Source organism: Nestor notabilis, unplaced genomic scaffold (genome assembly GCF_000696875.1).
Source record: "Nestor notabilis isolate BGI_N333 unplaced genomic scaffold, ASM69687v1 scaffold5526, whole genome shotgun sequence".
Classification (NCBI taxonomy): Eukaryota; Metazoa; Chordata; class Aves; order Psittaciformes; family Psittacidae; genus Nestor; species Nestor notabilis.
Genome location: NW_009934123.1, coordinates 76713 through 96084, shown reverse-complemented (window position 1 = coordinate 96084; position 19372 = coordinate 76713). Strand labels below are relative to the sequence as shown.

The 19372-nt window shown below is 39.2% G+C and overlaps 1 protein-coding gene across 3 annotated transcripts in view; it reads right to left on the bottom strand.

Annotated features, from left to right (window-relative positions):
- Nucleotides 1–19372, bottom strand: part of MICAL3 (microtubule associated monooxygenase, calponin and LIM domain containing 3) — a 105207-nt gene that overhangs the window by 41450 nt on the left and 44385 nt on the right. For all 3 annotated transcript variants that reach the window (XM_010017170.1, XM_010017169.1, XM_010017168.1), the window contains one exon: nt 3343–3538. In XM_010017170.1, the coding sequence (XP_010015472.1) occupies nt 3343–3538 (196 nt within the window). The remainder of the gene's footprint in view (nt 1–3342; nt 3539–19372) is intronic.

The window sequence follows — 19372 nt, the reverse complement described above, 5'->3', positions numbered from 1 at the left end:
CATTGTCATAAAAGAACTGCATTTATTAGAGCTACAGTTGGATGCTTCTCATATAAATCTTAAAAGGCAGAAATTCATCCAGATTGAAGGACTGAAACTGCCTGTGAATGGTTAAAGTTTGGATGAATAATCAGAGAACAGTATTCTACTTCTGCCACCTCCTTATGACAGCTATCACTGTACTTCACAGCCTTTGGAAGAACCCATTTCATAGAGAAAAGAGGGAAAAATGACAAGTAGAAAATAATGAAGTTTATGTTTCGTGTATGTTTATAAAATATAACTTGTACAGTTCTTGTAATTCTGCTTCCAATACACAGGTGTAATTAGAGAATGTGACAAACCGGCAGTCTCAAAAAACCAAAAAGGCAGCACTCATGGTAGATAAACACATTCAGGTGCAGAGCTTCAAATTAGTCTAAGACTACATGAGCATATATTTACATAATATTATTCATCTACTTGTCTGAGAGGCTATTTTTGATAGCAAAGCTAATCAGGAAAATGCCACTTTCTTCACGCTCTGTTTGTCACATACTTCTGTCCATAGGTTCTTAAATTCTCCTCACTGTTCTGCTCTTATATAACTACTTTTTTCCTTAAATTACAACCCACTTTTTCACAGCATAAACTGAGTATTTATTTTGAACAGGTTGCCTGGTTTTCACATGCTGAATACAAACACTGTTGCATGCCATGGACTTGGTGCCTATTCCAGAAGACCAAAGCATGTTCCAAAGGCTTTATGCAGATATCGTCACAGAGATTAAAAAGCAATGTTCCCCTCCTCCCCGATTAACTTTCCTACCCTTTGGTATGGAAATAAACCTGACAGGTGTTGCATGCTGAGGGTTTTGTGTGCTGTCAATGAGGTTTACTGCTGCTCAAACTGTTGCCATGACTGTTGAATGGGACAAGCTGCTGCTCTTCAACCAACCAGCTTATCGCATGTAGTACTGATGACAGACATTCTTTACCACATAGCTCACTTTACCTTCTTCAGCTTTTATTTATAACTTGGTTTCTGTTTGACCTTTGAATACTGAGAAATGGGAAGCTGAAAGAAGGCAGTGAGATGGGCTGGTACAGTGGGCATTCCTTTCAGCATGGCAACCGCTTACCACAAGAATTAATTCAACAGCTGAAACTATTTTTTTTTTTTCTCCTATAAAGCAGAGATCAAAGACCAAAGTAGGTTGCTTTATAGAAGCATAAGCAGTCAAGTATCTCACTAAAAAGGTGTACCTACAGGAACTGAGATAAGGAGAAGAACTGGAACCTAACCTGTGGAAATGAACCTCTTCCTTTGCCATGCAGCACATACGACACTGCTTTGAAAGGCCATAGGGTATCATACCAAAACTGCAGATGACATACTAGGTGTTACTGCAAGTTAAAGGCCCTCAAAATTGTGTAGTCAGGGTTAGGTTGCTGAAATGATCTTTCTTCTTGTTGAAGATTAAACAAGCTCAACTCTCACTTGAAAAAATATACTCGGACCACTGTTTTCAGCAAACTTTCTCTGCAGTGTGCATGCTCCTAAGTGTGTGTGTGATGCACCAAAATTGTGGTCTCTGGTTGATTTAGAGCTAACACCTCAGTGAACCCTGAAGCCAAATTCATTGCTCCGTAAAACACAGAGGGAAGAAAGAGTTCCCCATTCCCTCTGCCTGCTCCTAACCCTGCGGGGCTGCACCAAGACAGTGAATATGATCAAATTAAGGCTTTGATTGGCTCGTTGCAGGAGTTCTTCTTCTTTTGCTACTGAACAAATTGTCAGACTTTTCCCCTTTTTTTGGTCTTTCTGTGACATAGCATGGAGTGGGTAGAGCTGAACAGAGGATACCTCATAGCTACATCATCTAGAAAATTTTCTCCCAGATGTTTGGCCCACACAGCCTTATCAATCCTCTGAGTAAATTGCTTGCCATGTGTGGATTTGGGACAAAACATTTTCCAGTTCAAACTGACAGGGAATTTGATGTATTTTCTTTCCTCTCCGCCACAGAGTGTGAGCTGCCATTAAACACTGCTTTTCACAAGCAAAATTACACAATTCAGTCTATTAGAGACTGAAATATTCAGTTTAATACAGGTTATGGGGATGTATGTAGAACAAAGGGAGCTAAACGTAACACCCTACAAGAGGAAATCCAACTCACTTATGTAATAGCATACTGCTCTCAGTCCCCACAGTCTCAACGAACACCTTTTAGAGATGACCAACAGCTTCATGCCAAAACTCCACTTCTTTAATTAACCTTCTTCTTTCGAATTCTTCTGCCATTTGCTGATGGAACTACTGTGTCCTGATTTACTGAAATCAAGACCAATAATAATAATAATGCTCCATACTAGTAAATTTTGGTTTAGAGCTACAAACATAAAGGACTAAAAACCCCTCAATATCATTAATGCCTATACTGTCACAGTTCATAGCATTCCTAGGCCTGCGCAGGGAGCTAAAGGAAGGCTGGGTAAAGCAAACAGAATTTGCATCTCCCACAAGTAGTCGCAAGATGATACAATCAGAGCACTAGAGAAGATCTCAATTATGTAAAAAGTCAGAAATTAATGTTAAGAAATTAATCAAAAAGTATTATTTAGGTTTCAGAGAAAAGTACAAGACATTAGCAACTGCCAGGCACTTAAATGAAAGCCACACCTTCATGAGTCCACATGTACACACTCTCTGTCAAGGCTGAGTTCAGGCTACTAAAAGTTACTCTTTTCCAGGTGTTGCACCTTCAATGTGATGTTTTGCAGATAAAGAGACAACCTTCAATGTACATCGTTTTGCAGATAAAGAGAAGTTTGTGAGGGTACAACATGTTTTTCAGCAGCCATAACTATTGCTTCAAATCAATGTCTCTCAGGCACTACATCAGCATTTAGTCAGGATTACATGTGTGTCAAGCTTAAATCTTTAAACCAAAAGTGATTTTGCATTGTAATGCAAAACATACAGAAAAAAAGTTAATTTTGGAGCCCCCTCCCATTCGAATCCATGTTGACTCATTTGTCTTTCATACAATTAAGAAGAAAAAAAAAAGAAAAAATCCCAGCTTAAGACTGAGTTTCGTGGTATTACTGTACTATAGGTTTCTTCCAAGCATAGTAGTAAGCTATCTACCATCTAAGCTAGTAGTAAGCTATACATAGCAAGGCAAGGTAGTAAGAACAGAAACTACAAGATAAAAAACCTGTGTGCACATGCAGAACATTTTGATCAACTTTAGAAAGGGCAACCTGGTAAACAATACATTAATAAAAGCCAAGGGAAATGCAGGCAAAAGTCTGTTGGGATGGGTATATAAAAGCTCATTGACAATGTGTGCTAACCTGCTGGGAACATCCTCTTCTGCTCCTTTGTCCAACACACTGCTGAGGTTATGCTCTGCTAGCGTCTCTTCAGGAACCTCTTCCAGTTCTTCTTCCCGCTGCAGTGACAGTCGGTAGTTCTCCAGCTCAATCCGCTCCGGTGTGCCTCGCAGCCGCTTAGCTAAGCTGGGCTCTTCCAGCCCGTTTACATTAGAACCTAAAGAATTAAGCCAGTGAATAAACAATAAATGCAACAGTCAGAACTGACAATTTTTAAAAAAACTGAGCAATTGGGAGAGAAAGGGCATGAGGCAGAGGGAGGTAAATAAAGCGAGAGAATACCTTACTTATGTCATTATCCTGTTCTCCACTACTGGCAGAACCTGCTGAGGAGCCAAACTGCAAAAGGGAATCCTAGTGGTTTTGGCTAACAGATGCTAAAAAGAACGTTAAATGTCCTACCTGAGAGACGAAATAGGGACATTTTAGCTGCAAAAACTAGGGCTGCAGCTAAGTATATGTAGTAACTACTGGGGAAGGCCTGGCCACAGACTGGATATATTTTATGAGACATAGTAGGAATGCTACGAGGCAATCTTGCTGCGTCTTAAAACTGCTAACAGGCAAGGTAAGGCTATAGAATTAGGAAGCAAGAAAATATTACTACTTAAAGATGAGGTAGGGAGGGAGGGAGGGAGGAAAGGAAAGAAAAAGGCCCACTTGGAGCAAGTTTTAAAACTTTCTAAGACTTGAATTAATTTGCTTTTTTATCAGAATTTGCAATGAAATTTTCTCTGTGTCAGGGACTGTAGTGATAGAACAAGGGGGAATGAGTTCAAACTTTAACACGGGAGATTTAGGTTAGATATAAGGAAGAAGTTCTTTACTTTACTGTGGTCAGAAAGTGGCACAGGTTGCCCAGAGAAGCTGTAGAAGCCCCACCCCTGGCAGTGTTCAAGGCCAGGTTAGACCTGGGGCTTTGAACAACCTGGTCTAGTGGAAGGTGTCCCTGCCCATGGCAGGGGAATGGAACTAGATGGTCTTTAAGGCCCCTTCCAACCCAAACCATTCTTTGAGTCTATGAAATGAACCACATGGAAGGATCTAAGTGAGATGTTTGCAAGCACAAGTCTTATGAATCCCAGAAAACTGCAAAGACATGTGAACCAGGCAGTTGGAGAACAGTGTACAGGAGCTTTATAACTGTGGCACTCAATTAAATTCTATCACACATTCATTCATTTCTTTTTAGAATTCCAGTATTTTAACTTTAATATCATGCCCCTGTTTATCCTTACCCAGCTTACTATTTACAGAGCCCAATCTTTCCTAGCTTCTGTTTCGCTTTGCTGAACAAGCCAAGCCTTCCTCTCATGAGATAACCTTTTCAGTGTGCAGATGATCCCCTAGGTCTCTGCACCTGTCCCAGTTTGGATTAATCTTTCCAGAACCTATGTGATTAGAATTGAACACAGCTTTCCAGATGAGGCCTTATCAGCGTTAACATACAACTCTGCCAGAAATCTCTCATCTGATACACACTAAGAACACACTTGCCTATTTATACGCCACGGTAACACTGATGGCTTTTATTTACTAACTGATATTCAGATCTTTCTCCTTCTTTGCTTTCAACTGATAAACACCTTATTGGCAGCCAAAATTCTCAACACTTTCTTAGTGCATGGCCTGGTAATTTCTACTATTACATTTCTATTTTTAATATTAGTCTGCAACATTTTGCAGTTCTTACTGTATGATGTGCCTATCCTCCTCTGCATTGAGGAGGGTTTGAAATGTCGTTTCAGCAAGGAATTCCATTAGTAGATTTAAGTCAACTTCTTAACTACTTGATGCTTCTTGTATTACTCCCTCATTTTATCCAGTTTAAGTAAGTATTTCCACATGTCAGCCTTCAGGTGCTTTACTGAAGTCCAGACTGTTCAAATGCACTACATTTTCCTTGTGTCAATAAAAGCTGCCAACCTAGTCTGGCATAGTCTTTGATGTATATATGGCACGTTTTATATCACTTACCTGCCCATGGTCAAAGGACTTCACTTGCAGAACTAGCTGTCTTTAGTTATTCCTTCAAAGGAAGAGTTTTATCTACTGTTCAGATTAACTGATATGTACTTGTTCAGATTACCTTTTTTCTTTTCTTTTTAATTGTTTATCTGCAGGTTATATTTCTGTCATCCAGTGATCACATTACCCTGAATTAGATAACCAAGGTATATCAGGATAGCTTGATTTAATCACAGGTTGCTACCACAAAGCTCTCAACTTCATTGTACATTTTTTCCACTTTTCTGAGACAAAGAGTCTTTGGTCGAATTTTATTTCCACTCATTACAGTACAGTAATATTTAAGTTCTGCAGTTCCAAAGCTTGCTACACACTGACTTCTTCTGCTCCCATGTCCAATGCAATTGTCGCAACTGAAACTGGAGGCCAAGCATTCACTTGATTTCCTGACTATACACAAAATTGCCTTTTATGTCAGCCCCAGCTTCACCTTGGACCCACTTCTGTTTTCCCTTAACTGGCTTTTACTTGACATGCTTAGGGAATACAGCTGTTTGACATCCTTTCCTTTGCGAAGTCTAAGCCAGCATGAGATTTGGCAACGTTTACTTTATCCTCGTAGGTTTTGACCTCCAAGACAGTTTTTGTTTTCTTTTTCCATCCTTTGAGTTTCTCAGTTTATTCCTAACAGCCTTTTTTTCAGGGTAATTACTCACTCAGTACCATCTTAGTCTTGCACACAAAACTACACAGGCCTTGCCATAATTAGTGGCATATATTTCCAACCTCTCTCCAGAAAGATAAAATCTCATAAAGCCAATTGCCAGGAGTGTTTTTCTCTCTTCTTTACTGAATCCTTCTATGATGTGGGCAAGTGGCTGCTATGCCCCTGATTGGAACTACAGGGCTGCTTTATGGTACAAACCACGGAAGCTTGCTCAGGTGGCAGGCAAGAACTTTACCTTGCATTTTCCAGGGATACTGTGGTCTCTACCGTTTCCTGCTGCTAAGCCTTATGTTGTGTTAGTATTCACAAAGTTTAGTGGAACTGGACTGCCTCTTCAGCTGGGATTCACGTTTCATTTCATTCTCTCTAGATGGTGTTACCACCTCGGCCAAATCTATTTTTGTAATCTGTGTTACATTCCCCAACCCTGAGTTCACAGTAACAGGGGAACTGACCTGGAATATTGCTCTGCCACTTCTTGCTGACAGTAAAAAACACCCAAAGGACTTTGGGTAATGCAAGAACACCAAAGTGAGGGAAGACAAAGAACGAATATACTAAAATCATCATGAAACAAGAGTTTTTCTACTGCTTGGAACTCATCTACTTCAACAAGAATGTCTTTTCACAAGCTGTTTTTAACTTGTTCTCTTCTAATGCATACCCGAACATGGCTGCAAAGTCCACAAGCAGAAAAAAAAACAAGGAAAACAAAAAAACCCCAAGACCTTTTTATCCATTTGACATTGTTTTCTAACAATCTTATGGGATTTTTTTTTTGTCAGCCTCCTCCAAGTAAAACAAAAAAGAAATATAAAATAATTCCCATATAATTAAATTAATGATGTATTAAAAAATAATGCTTGTTTCAATGCTGCAGTATCTATGGTGGGGAGAAAGACTGGCAGCAATCACTCTAAGGTAAAAGAGGACTGAAAATCAAGCTGACAACTGTTTAGATGCATTTTGTGAACATATATGAACTTTCAGGCATGCTTTTCAAAACACAAATCATCATTACCCTTGCCATCATGAAGAGCCAGTATAACCGGTCCATCGAGAGTCAAGCCAATTCTATCCCAGCAGAACCTAAGTGGGACTGACTCAATGCAACTGTGTTAAAAAAAACTGAAGAGATGAAAATCTGCCTAAACCTTAATGCAAAAAGGATGTGGTCAAGCCAAGATGTCCTGTGAGCTTGACACGCACTCTGTGCCTCAAAATCTCCAAGAAGTAGGAAGGATATTCCCAGCCCTTTCTCTAATTAATTTATATATCCATATTCTTGAGATGCAGGATTGGTCGCATCCCTCCACTTCACTTTGCAAAGAAAACAGCTCTACATCGGACAACATGGTACAGAATCTCAACTGATTACCAGCTTCAGCAGGGATTTCTAAGAGTTTGCTCTGTATGGACCATTTGGTCTACTTGATCTATTGGTTTTGTTTCTAAAAGGTGCCATTAAGCCTTATCAGGCTAGCTGCAAAGCCACTGTCAACCTTCTTACTGATTGTGAAACAGGAGAAATGTTACCGATAGCTAAGTTTCTGCACCCCGAAGCCATCAACTATCAGAAGGAAAAAAATTACAGTTCACAAGCCTACCTAAGGGATGAAAGTAAGTCTTAGATACAGGTATCGCTAACATGATCAGATGATGAACAACTTACTTATCCTATAAAGTTCATACCGTTCATTTGAAGTTACTATGAAATACAGACAAGGAAATTTGAAGCTTTCCTACCCTCATTTCCTCCGTATTTATATAGTGCTATGGTCTACACATACTTATATGGTCAAGGTCTACTCCAGTGCAGTTCTTAGAGACACTAAAGGTTATTAGTCTCTTAACACTCCTCTGCAGGGGAAAGGTGCCTCTCCCAATCATTACACTGTGTTCCCCAGACTGTTTTGTAGCTTGCTGGTGGGAGTGCACTCATTATCCATTAGCTGACATTGTACCCTCTCAGTGCATCTGGGCCCACAGAGCCAAAAGTCAGCAACCAGTCACCACTGAGAGAAAAGGGGTTGATGAAGCTGCATTCACCAGGGAAAAAAAAAGCTATGTTACTAGCCAGGGAGGGGAGCTACCTGAAAGCCAAGAGCAGCTTCTCGTGCAATCAACTGATGAGCTAAAAATCCACAAACAACATCCAAAATAGGGCACATTTTAAAATCTGATTCTTTATTTTGGAAGAGTCATTGAGCCACTAACATTACATGGATCATCTGAAGGGAACTGTTTTTCTTAACAGGACAGGCTGCTTAGCTGTTGCACAAAAGCTGCCAGAGTCCTTTATTTATCTCAGCCTCAACACAGCCTGCCTCCTGTAAAGATAATAATATGATCAGAGATAACATTCCTACACTGAAACACTCCTCGCCTACATGAATGTGTCCTACTCCAGCAACTTTGGCAATTACTGGAAGGCTTGAGAAGCTCCTCTTGAGAGAGGATCTCATCTCCATTTCCCTCCTGTACTACCTTGTTCTGTAAAATCCACACATTATTCTCATGAGCCAGATGAAATCTTGCCAAGGTTACTCCCTAACATAAAACTTGCTGAAGAGGCAGGAAAAAAACGGGAATATGAGAAGAGTGAATTCTTCCCAAGAGAAACTACCTGCCTATTTTGCTAGAATTTATTTTTCATTAATCATGAAGTACCTCTAGACTTCCTTTTCATAGTCAAATTGTTAAGATTGCAAGCTAAATTACAAGGCATCTCTTGTGAGACATCCAGTATTTTGCACAGACTCAGCTGTGGCTGTGGGGAGCTATAGAAATTCAAATAAAGGAGTCTGCTGTGAAACACACGCAAGGGGGGGAAAGAATTAATACACATTTCTCAGAAAAACCTTCATTCTGTATTTCTCAGTCATGTGCTTTTACGATGTGAAACACTGTACCTGCTTGTTCTCATTCATCTTTTCCAAACTCTTCAGTTACTTCTACCGCCACACAATTGTTTAAGAACACAACTGTCAAACAGAAGAACTCCTATGGAAACAACAGCATATTGCATAGGACAAAATATAGAGATTCAAGATAGGAACTCTTCTGTGGGAGTTAACAAGTGATGCAGTGAACTCTACATCACAAATGCTGAAAGTCTTCAGGTTCCATTGCCATTAATTTCTAAAGAAATATCTTTTGGAGTAAGGTTTTTGAAGTGTGCTTGCAGTTCGGCAGTCATCATCACTGAGGTATTGAGAACGCAGCAAATGAGATCCAGCAGCATTTTTATGCTTCTCATTTTCCATGTTTTAATGCCAGACTGAGTTTTCAGGGTTTTTTCCCAGAAGTTTCACCCTCACCCACTTCAGTTCTATTAACTGTCTCTTTGTATTCCAACTCCACTTCTCATCCAAGGGCCTCAAAATGTTTTTCAAGTATTAGCATATTAGAACAACCCTATTTTGGAAGTAGGTAAGTACTGCAGAGGCACTTCACAAGTTCAGGCAGAGATTAAATACCAGCAAAGCAATCTCAAAACAGACCCGTGGCAGTGCCAGAAACAGGATCCAGAATGCCCAGCTCCAACCCCTTCACTCTCAACTTTAAGTTAAGACAAAACACTTCGAGGTAACAAAGGGACTAAACTATAGTGGATTTTAAGTTTAATGATTACGTGGTTTCCATGAGCAGGTTGAGCAATGGCACCTGCTACGGGATGCTCACTGCACTCTGCACTGTGTGTATAAAAAAAGAAATCTTAGCACCAAGGCCCGTTGTTGGGGGCTGCACATGCTGAAACAGTAAGTCAGTTAAGACACTGCATTTAAATAAGTGCATTCTGACAGATGTAGCCAGAAATCCTTTCATTAATCCTCTCCAGAATTAGCACCTAGCCACTGTTAACAATTTTGTACTGCACAGTAAGAGATACATAAAGCATGTAGATGGCAACCCTAAACTGACCTGCAGAAGTGTGTTAAATAGAATGCAGTTTTTTTAAGGGTTAGGAAGTAATTTAAGGTTTTAAATCGAGATTCATCCACTCTTTAAATCTATCTTCTCTTTTAAAAAACGTCTCCAGGAAACTGCTGGGAAGAGCCCAGCAGATCTGGTGAATTCTTATCACTGCTTGTTTTTACAGCCTCACACCACATACTGCAGAACTGCACATATACTGGTTGGATTCCCTGAAGTTTGATAAGCACATCCTCAAAGCCAAAAGGGGTAATGTAACATCTGCTCAGATAGAAACAAGAATGCATTTATTTGAACGTAAGTAGTGAGTAGTCATCAGATGTCGTTACTTTGATATAATGCTTCAGCTGTCTCTCTTACTATCCAAAGGTATTCCCATGCCCTCAGGAAGCCTGAATTACTCAGCTGTATTAAGAAGCCATCAAAATTAATTTTCTGCTGTCTGGGTTTCCAATTTGATCCATAACATGCTCTGCTAAATATAAAAGCCCTTAATTCAAAGAGGACAACATAATAAGAAAACCAAAGCCGATTCGTAAGTAAGATACTCTGTGTCCATGCACAGGATTCAAAATAAGCCAAAACCTGAAGATGGCCTTACCAAAATTCTTCTGTAATGCACATGTCAATCACTTACATAACTCGGTTATAAAGAGTAACTAACTAAGCTTTCTAGAAGATACGCTCTACTGAGTCAAAGCTCTTGCAGTTTGATACGGGAGTTGTACATATTCAAACAGTCTTATGCAGGTTAGCCTTCGATCAATACAACTGTCCTTATACTGACATTTAAAATCTAGGGGACTAAAGAGTAGACACAGAGCAGAACAGCGGCTCTCTCTAGCCTACTAGAAGAAAGAGGGTTTTGCCTGAGCAACCAACATACTACCATGTCAAGGCTCAGTCCTCAAACTGTCATTCTAGCAATTGTTCCTAGCAAATCAGGGACCTAAACAGAGAAATGGGGAGAGGAAGCTGTACAAACAGAAAGGTGTTCTATCTCAATATCCTCTGGTGCAGAAGTATCCAGCAGACAGTTATTAAAGACCTAACACTGCTTCCAGTGCTGACCAAGAAGTTTTACAGCATTACTTATTTCAACAGCACACAAGGCAAAAATCAGTGAGATTCCTGTCAATACCTACTGGTTCCCTAACCAATGAGGAGCAGAGGGCCCCCAAAGTGCTTCCCCACCAACATTATAATGCATGTGGGAATAACTGACAGCTGGACTATTCAAGGGATACTGAAACAGAACCTCAGAAACAAACATATGAAGATGTAAGTCCTCCTCCACACATTCCTCAACCTCCAGCTAGAATTAAGTGCTTTGTATCTCAGATACTGTCAAGTAAATGCGGAAGCCCCTTCTCTTCGTAATTATAAAAGTGAATTGGACTGTCTACTGAATGAAGTTACTAACTTACATATTTATCTTATGGGTGTTGCAATGTTTTCCCCCACCCCCACACTATTTTGGTTCAAATACACTTCTAGGATTGCCAAAACAGACAGTGATAAAACATTGCTTTCTACAACACAGAAGGGCAAGGCCTAGAAACAGCTGATCTGACCTTTCCTTGTTTTCAGTGGAAGCAACCAGAAGCTAATATGATTAACCAGTTTTATTTCAAGGTCATTTGTAATTTATACTTGTGTCTTGAAAATAAAAATTCATCTGCAACTTTAAAGAAGAAGTTATGTTAGAGAAATAGATGGTGTTTCTCATATGTTCACATATGGATCAGCAGCAGTACATAATCGAAGTTAAAAGTTCAGTGTATGGCTTAACAATACAGGAAAGTTGTCTTCATCACAGCAGAGGTATAGAATAATCCAGGAATATAGCTATTTTTGACTCCTGGAAAGAGTCCAGTGTTGTAGCTGGTGGGCGGAGAAGAGAAACAGGGGATAGGTATTAGGTCACCTAATCCAAGCCCCAGGGAACACCCCTCACCTCGGTTCTCTTTATTGCAACTTTTCTGACAGAAAATCCTAACATTTGTACTGATTTCACTTTTACTGCTGCCCAAACAGGTTTCCCGCACTAGAGAGAAAAAAATCCTTACATCAACTTACATTAAGTCTGTTAATTATTGGTGTGTCTATTACTCAGGAATACTGCTAAGTCAGTAACATATTAGTGCTCATTCTCCATTTTGTTGGTACTATCTAAGATGTCTGGGCTCTCTCCAGTATTTTGATCACCTCTATCATATGTTGCCTGGCCTAGTTTCCATTTTCTGAAAGATGGTGAGTGTGGGAAGGCTGAAGAGCACTAAAGGATAATCTGGCTAAAGATAACATTACTTTGCAGGCGTGAATTTTGTCCTGGAAGCTATTAAAGGTATGTTACCTCAAAGAGCCACCTGGGACAACGCATATCGAGGGACCGTTAGAGAGAAAAAGAAAAGAAAAAGGCCACACTATATTTAAAAGTCACTGTGACCTTGGCTGATGAGGTTTTCCCTTTTTTTTAAGTGAAGTAGTCTCTTTGTTTTGTTAAGTAACTTGAAAATAAACGTTTAAGAGTGATTGTTCAGTTATAATCCAAACTATATCCCTTTTATGTTGTTAGAAAATCTCTGCTGTCTTCTCTATGACGTAAGACTTTGTACAGCTTATTCATTGTGGCATCTATTTCTTGCCACTCATACGCAGCAGCCCTCCACAACCTCTCATTTCACCAGAGGGGATCAGACAGGTGATTCCCATTGTGCAAATAACACAAAGCTGAACCAAGGACATTTCCACCTAAAGGCAGTAGAGGAATCTATCAATAGAAATATCGCCTACTTTTTATAGGAACTGGTACTTCCAGTTTTGGAATGTTTTGATAATTAAACTGGATAATGTTTTGATCATTAAAGAACCACCAATCAGGAACTAGAAATGTTATCACACATAATAAAAGCGTGGAATATCAAATGTTTTCAGTTTCCCATTCAAATCATGATCAGATTCAAAACATAGCTTTCAAATGGATATCTTCTTTCAACTACTCAGCTAATAATCACTATCTTCTGTGGCAGTGTACTACATATTTCCATAATTACTGGATCTCAGAATATATTTAGGTACTAACCATGTCCTTACTTAATTTCTATCATTTGTATCGAGATGATAAAGTGCTGCAAATGGAACAGGCTGAAATCTGAAGCTGGCAGTTACAGGAAAATACACTGGGGAATACTTGTCCTAATCTAAATACTCCAAAAAGCATTGTCATCTGCTCCCTCATTCTGTTGCATACTTTTCCATTATCTACATTTATCCCACATATTGTTGTATAATTTTTAAAGCAACTGAATATTTCAAGCAATCCAGAACTTCACACCTTAGTGGGCATTTTTCTGAAACTAAGAAAATTCTTGTATACAGGTATTCAGGTAGGTATACTCAAAATCTGACCCAGTTCTGGAACGAAAGCCATCAGAAGACACACTACTGATTAAAGATAGCTTACACATCAGTTCTGATCTTTTAAATCACTGAGTTACCCAAGTCTGAAGGAATTTGAAACATCTCTTGTGAAAAAAAGTCCTATTTTTAAACACTTCTACCCGGCCATCAGATAAACTTCTGTAACAGCAGAAAGGACAGTTTTGAAATTTTCCTAAAAAAGAAAACACAGTCTTCTGAGATGACAGCAAACTTAAGAAATGTCAGACTAAACATACATTTTTGAGAGAAGATGTAAGCAACTAAACAGAGCACAGAAGTGCCATCTCATCCTTAAAGAGCATCTGCCCAGTTCTGTTTGGAAAGCTGAAGTCAAACTGCATCAACAGGATCTGCTCAGTAACCACTACTCCACCTTCCTCCATAAATACACTTCAAAGAAGCAGAATAGGTTCGATGTTGACTCTGGGCTATCTATTCCTTCCCTTCAGATTATTTCTTGTTGTTTGGGGGTTTTGTTTGTTTCTTTTGGGTTTTGTATGTGGGTTTTTTTGTTTGGGTGGTTTTCTCTCCATGTTTCTCTTTGTGTTTTAAAGATACATTACGTACTACATACCTTAATATATTATGCTGCTGACCACAAGCAGGTGATACTGTCACTGGCTTGTTTTGATTGGTGTAGAAGTGAATAGAAATTAAGTCATTTGTTTTGTTATACTTTACACTTCCTCTTCACTGTTACAGAACATTAGAAGAAAAGATCTGTACTAAACAGTTACTCTGCTTTCTACAGTACCAAATGAAGATGTGTAATACGTCTAAAATGTAAACCACCTTGTACACAGCAGGCCTTTCACACTACCCTAGCAATGTGTGTTGCAAAGGAAATGGCCTATGCTTGGAAAAAATGCCACTAAAATATATCTGATGGAGCAAGCTGGTTTAGGATGCATGGTGGAAAACATCTTAGTACTCCAAAAAGCACAAATCTGAGAACGAAGTTTCCAAACTGCTGTAAAAGCTAATTCTGTCCACCTTCACTGAAAGTCATCCGGTTTTTTAGAAAATAAAACATCCACATTGCCCACAGACTTCTGAGCATTTGTGAATGGCTCAGTATCTCAACATTTAAGTTATTTACACACACAATTACGATACCTTGTTTTAAAAAATTGTCTTTAATATATTAGTATTTATGTAGTGAATTTCAGTTCTTCAGTTTCAGTTCTGGGTTAAATAGCTGAATGCTAGTTAGCAGCCACATAAGATTTTCTTTGGATAATTTCTTTTTGAGCATGTTAAGTACAATAGCTCATTTTCTGTAAGGTGAAGACAATATTTAATCTATTTACCAAGTTCTACAAGTCCTGAATAATGACAGGGACCCTCAGAAGTGACAGAGTAGACAGAAGGACAAACCCGTGTAATTCAAGATCCCAGGCTAGCATATTCAGGAAAATCAATGTGTTCTCTTCACAGAACTACAGGCAAAGCAGCACATACACTCAGCAAGAACATGGCCCAGCCTTAATCATCTACTTTTCTTCCTTATTTTCAGTCACAGTGAAGGTTAAAAAGAATATCTGACATAGTGCATTACTTCAGGCTTTATTTACAGAACAGTTTCCTCTGGAGAAAATCATTTTAAGGTATCTTAGGTTGGAATGGGAATATGGAGAAAAGGTAGCAGTGAAGGGAAGAATGCTTGAAAAAGATTCAGTTTTGTTTCACAAAATAGGATGCTTTTACCAAAAAGTGACTTTTGAGTGTCAGGGCCACGGAAGGAATTCCCTGGCAGCACACTTCTCCTATCCAGTGGGGCAGGATACAGAGCTCAACTCTTCCCATAGGCATTGTAAGAGAACACCAGAAGCCACGGGACTGGAGAAGGACAACAGGCACAGAAGAAGAGAGTGAAGCATCTGTGTAGACTTTAAAGAGAATGACATGAGAGTGCCTAGGAACTTTTCCATCATAAGTATTTGATGTCTCCAAGTTTCAGGCAAAAACAATGTCTCCTATACTGGTACAGCAAGGAAGCCTGATTTTACCTCTGGGTAAGGATGAGCTCAGGAATTGCACCTCTTTGTTTTTTCTTTAATTCATGAAGCAAACGTTTGATTTCTGAAGAGCATATATGTAGCTGCAAAGTTAACAGCTTTCCTCATACAGAACAGTGGAGGCTGTTGTAGCAGTGCATCAAAATGACACTTTAGTTCATATACCAGCACATTAAGTTTTATACTGCATGCTGATGGCCCCTTCTCAGAACTGAAGGCCCATTTTAGCCTCAAAATCCAGACGACTGATCAAAGTAAAGAATAATAAAAGACAATTTTAAGGGCATAAATTGATAACTTTCCTCCAAAGAAGGGACTCATGTATAACAGAATTGGTTTGTGGTTGCATTTCTGTGAATTACGATTTAAACATAACTGCTCTGGTCAAATACCATTCACAATTAGACCATAAAAAGTCATCTGCTACTATAAACTTTTACTTGCTAACGGTGGAGTAGGAAGCATGACAATCATGTGAGAAAAGACACAGAACAAGCCCTAATGTAGACTAATTCAATAGACCTTTGAGAACAGGAAGATGTAGCTAAGAACTACGATCCAGCTCTACCTGTCTGTCATGCGAGAGCAATACAGGATAGTCTCTTAATAGTCTTGAGGAATGGAGGTCATCTGCTCATGTGCCATTCTCCTGAGAGAAGACAACTGCCCAGTTAGAATGCAAGACACAGCATTTGACTACATAGCTCCACGTGTTCTCATTTGCTGTTTTTCCATCACACTGAAACATCCCATCAACACAACTGCTGCTGTACCAACAAGAGGAACAAAACCCTGCTTACCTGTCACACCAGGTGCAAAGGCTATGCCTCCCTGTTCCTGAGTACTGATTTGCACTCACCCATGTTCCTCCTCTCCCCTCACACATGGGTATCACTGCCCTGCTTACACAGTATGACAAAGATCTCTGGCCTGCAGCAAGGCACACAAAAACACCTCCCAGATCGACCCAAAACAGTGAAGCCACAACACTGACTGCATCTATCCAAACCAGCTTTGCTGAAGCAGTAGAATATTTAGTATGGGGGTCCTCAGTAGGTTTTCTACAGCCATATGTCACATTGTCTGCGCAGTGTACACCTTGTACTCCATGCAAACCACAACAGAATGGCAAAATTAAAAAATAAAATAAACAATACTGAAGCAGCCTGAAAAACAGTGCTTTGCAGCGCCAGATGGCACATGCCACAGCTTCCCAAAATGTCTTTTACATTTCAGCTTGCTAGATCTATTCATTCCACTCTCCCCCAACTCTGTTTCCCCCACAGCATCCCTCACCTGGAACCAGTGGAGGGAGAAGGGAGAGGACAAAGAAAAACTCAGAAACCTGAAGTTTGTTTGGAATTTATTCCCTTGAACATTTTCACACAGTTGAACAAATAATGTCTTGATTTCACAGCAACAGGAAAACCACGTGTTACATAATTCAGAGACACACACCCAAAACAAAAACAGGTTAAAAACAACTGCATAAATCAAAATCTTCAAAGAGGCTGTACAATGGAGACATGAAGCCTTTCTGAGCACTAATAGACTCACTTGAACATTGTCACCAAACATATTTTATGCACACTCCCTCCTTCACTGAGGGAAACAACCTCAAAATGGTCATTTCTCACTTTTCAAAAAAAAAAAACAAAAAAAAAACCAACAAAAAACAAAAAACAAAACAAAACCAAAAACCACCAAAAAAAAAAAAACCAAAACCCCAAAAAAACCCAAACATTTTAATTCTGCAAATAATAATAATTATAATAAAAATCCAACTCCTTCACACAAACCTGGTACTATTTTTCTAAGACACAAAAACAATGAAGCTCTTAAAAGTGCCCAGAAAAATTCATATCGCCCTTCAGAATATACACATACAAACAATAAACAAATATTCCAGTGGCACAAGTCTACAGGTCTGAAAGCCAGAGAGAAAGGTGGAATTGGGAGCCCAGATACTCCCAAGAAAAAAGTGTTCTTAGCAGGATCCAGCCATGAGCACAAACTCAGCACATCGCTGTTTTGTATAACCTTCCTTGGTCCCCAACGCATTTCTTGGGAATTTTCAGGGAAACTATCAGTTCAGCTGCATCTCCACTCTTTAGAACAAATAACCTTTCCATCATGCCTTTCCCTTTCCAGATTTTCTGGGCTTCAAATTGCTGGTCCTTCAGCTTTCTCCTTTTACACCAAAGCAAACCAAATCCTGATAAGAACACTGAGAAGGAACACGATGGACTGGGAACAGTCATGCACTTCTCCTAACAGAGATTCTTGGCTTGCTATGAGCGATGATTCACTGGGCACTGAACCTTGGTCCTAATTGGGCAACCCACACACTCTCCTCAGCTTCCAAAAATACAGGGTCTGGTTCTAAAGTTTATAGTTTAAATGTTCCAACAGAGAGAAATAAATCTTGTATCAGATCCCTCTGGAGTTGTATGAAACCCCATAAAAGGGTTCAATAACATGTGCCATGTCCTGCAAAACACACCACCATGGCTCCTCCAAACAACATTCAAGGCACAGTAGTAGAGGAATTATCTTTCCTGCCAATTTGGTGATGCATCCTCAAATATGGATGTACTACTTCTTTTTTTGGGGGTGGAGGGCATGGGGAAATATGGATGTGTTTGTAAATGCAGTTCAATGGTTTAAAATGAAGGCACCACAAACAGAACACAATGTCAATGTCAAAAACTAATGAGAATTAGTCTGCTGCTATAATGCATTAATTTAATGTTTAAAAGAGATCAAATGAAAACAAGAACAAAGCCCAAATGTGAATAATAATGAAGTGACCAAGTGGAGGATTTCATGAAGATATGTTTGTTTACAGAAGCAAACAGTAGTGCATCAAGCTGAATCATTTTCATAAGTAAGGCATGTTCAAGTGCATGCAGAACCATAAAGAGGCAATGCTTTAGAACATGAAGCTTATTTCTATACAGTAATATATATAAAACGTATTCATACTTCGTTAGGCACAGAAGTGGAATTGTGTGCAAATAATATTGGATGCATTCATGAGATTCATTATAACTGCACAGTTACGATCCTTTTGAAAACGTGGCTCGGATAATTTACTTTAAAGGGCATGCTATTTAGAGGAAGCAGCCACTCTTTCATAGCTCTCCAAGCAAGCAAAAGAAAGTCAGTATGAAGTCCAGCTTTGCTTGCCATATTCAAGATTACTTGTTGAAGAGTCTACTGTGAAGGGCTTTGATTCATACATTGCTCCCTGAAAACACTTAAGGCACATCCATAGGAAGATTTTAAACTTTTTGTATTATATACCTATATGATATACACTATATATTTTTATGATTTTAAAGCAGGAGACCTAGCGCCTCTACTTTGTATTACATTTTTCAGTTTTGCATACTATGGCTTGTATTTGGCTTCTTATATCTTTCACAAGTCAAGTAACTGCTGCAAAGATCTCATGACTTGCCTTTTATTGCTATACATTCTGAAGTATGAGTTTCCCTAGCAGGTCTTGCCTTTATGAACTCCCTATTGCTGATGGGGACAGAAATATGTTGTTGTGAGAACACAAGCCTGAAAGGGGAAACTTCTTACAACAAAACATCACCAGCCCAACGAGCATATCATAAAGCTGATAGGGGCAAAGACTGTTCCAAGCCCATCTGTCAAGAAAGAGCGTAAAGTTCAGAAATGTTTTTACAGACCTTTAGAACAAACAGAAGAACAGCATTTGCATTAAAAGCACATTAAAACCATATAAAGTACTGTAAATAATAATTAAAAAAAAAAAAAAAAAAAAGAAAAACCAAGACACAGCAGTTACAGATTATCAAAGGGAGAGACAGCTGAAAAGCAAAGTTTGGGGTTTTTTTCTCTTGGCAACAGCAGAAATTTTGGCACA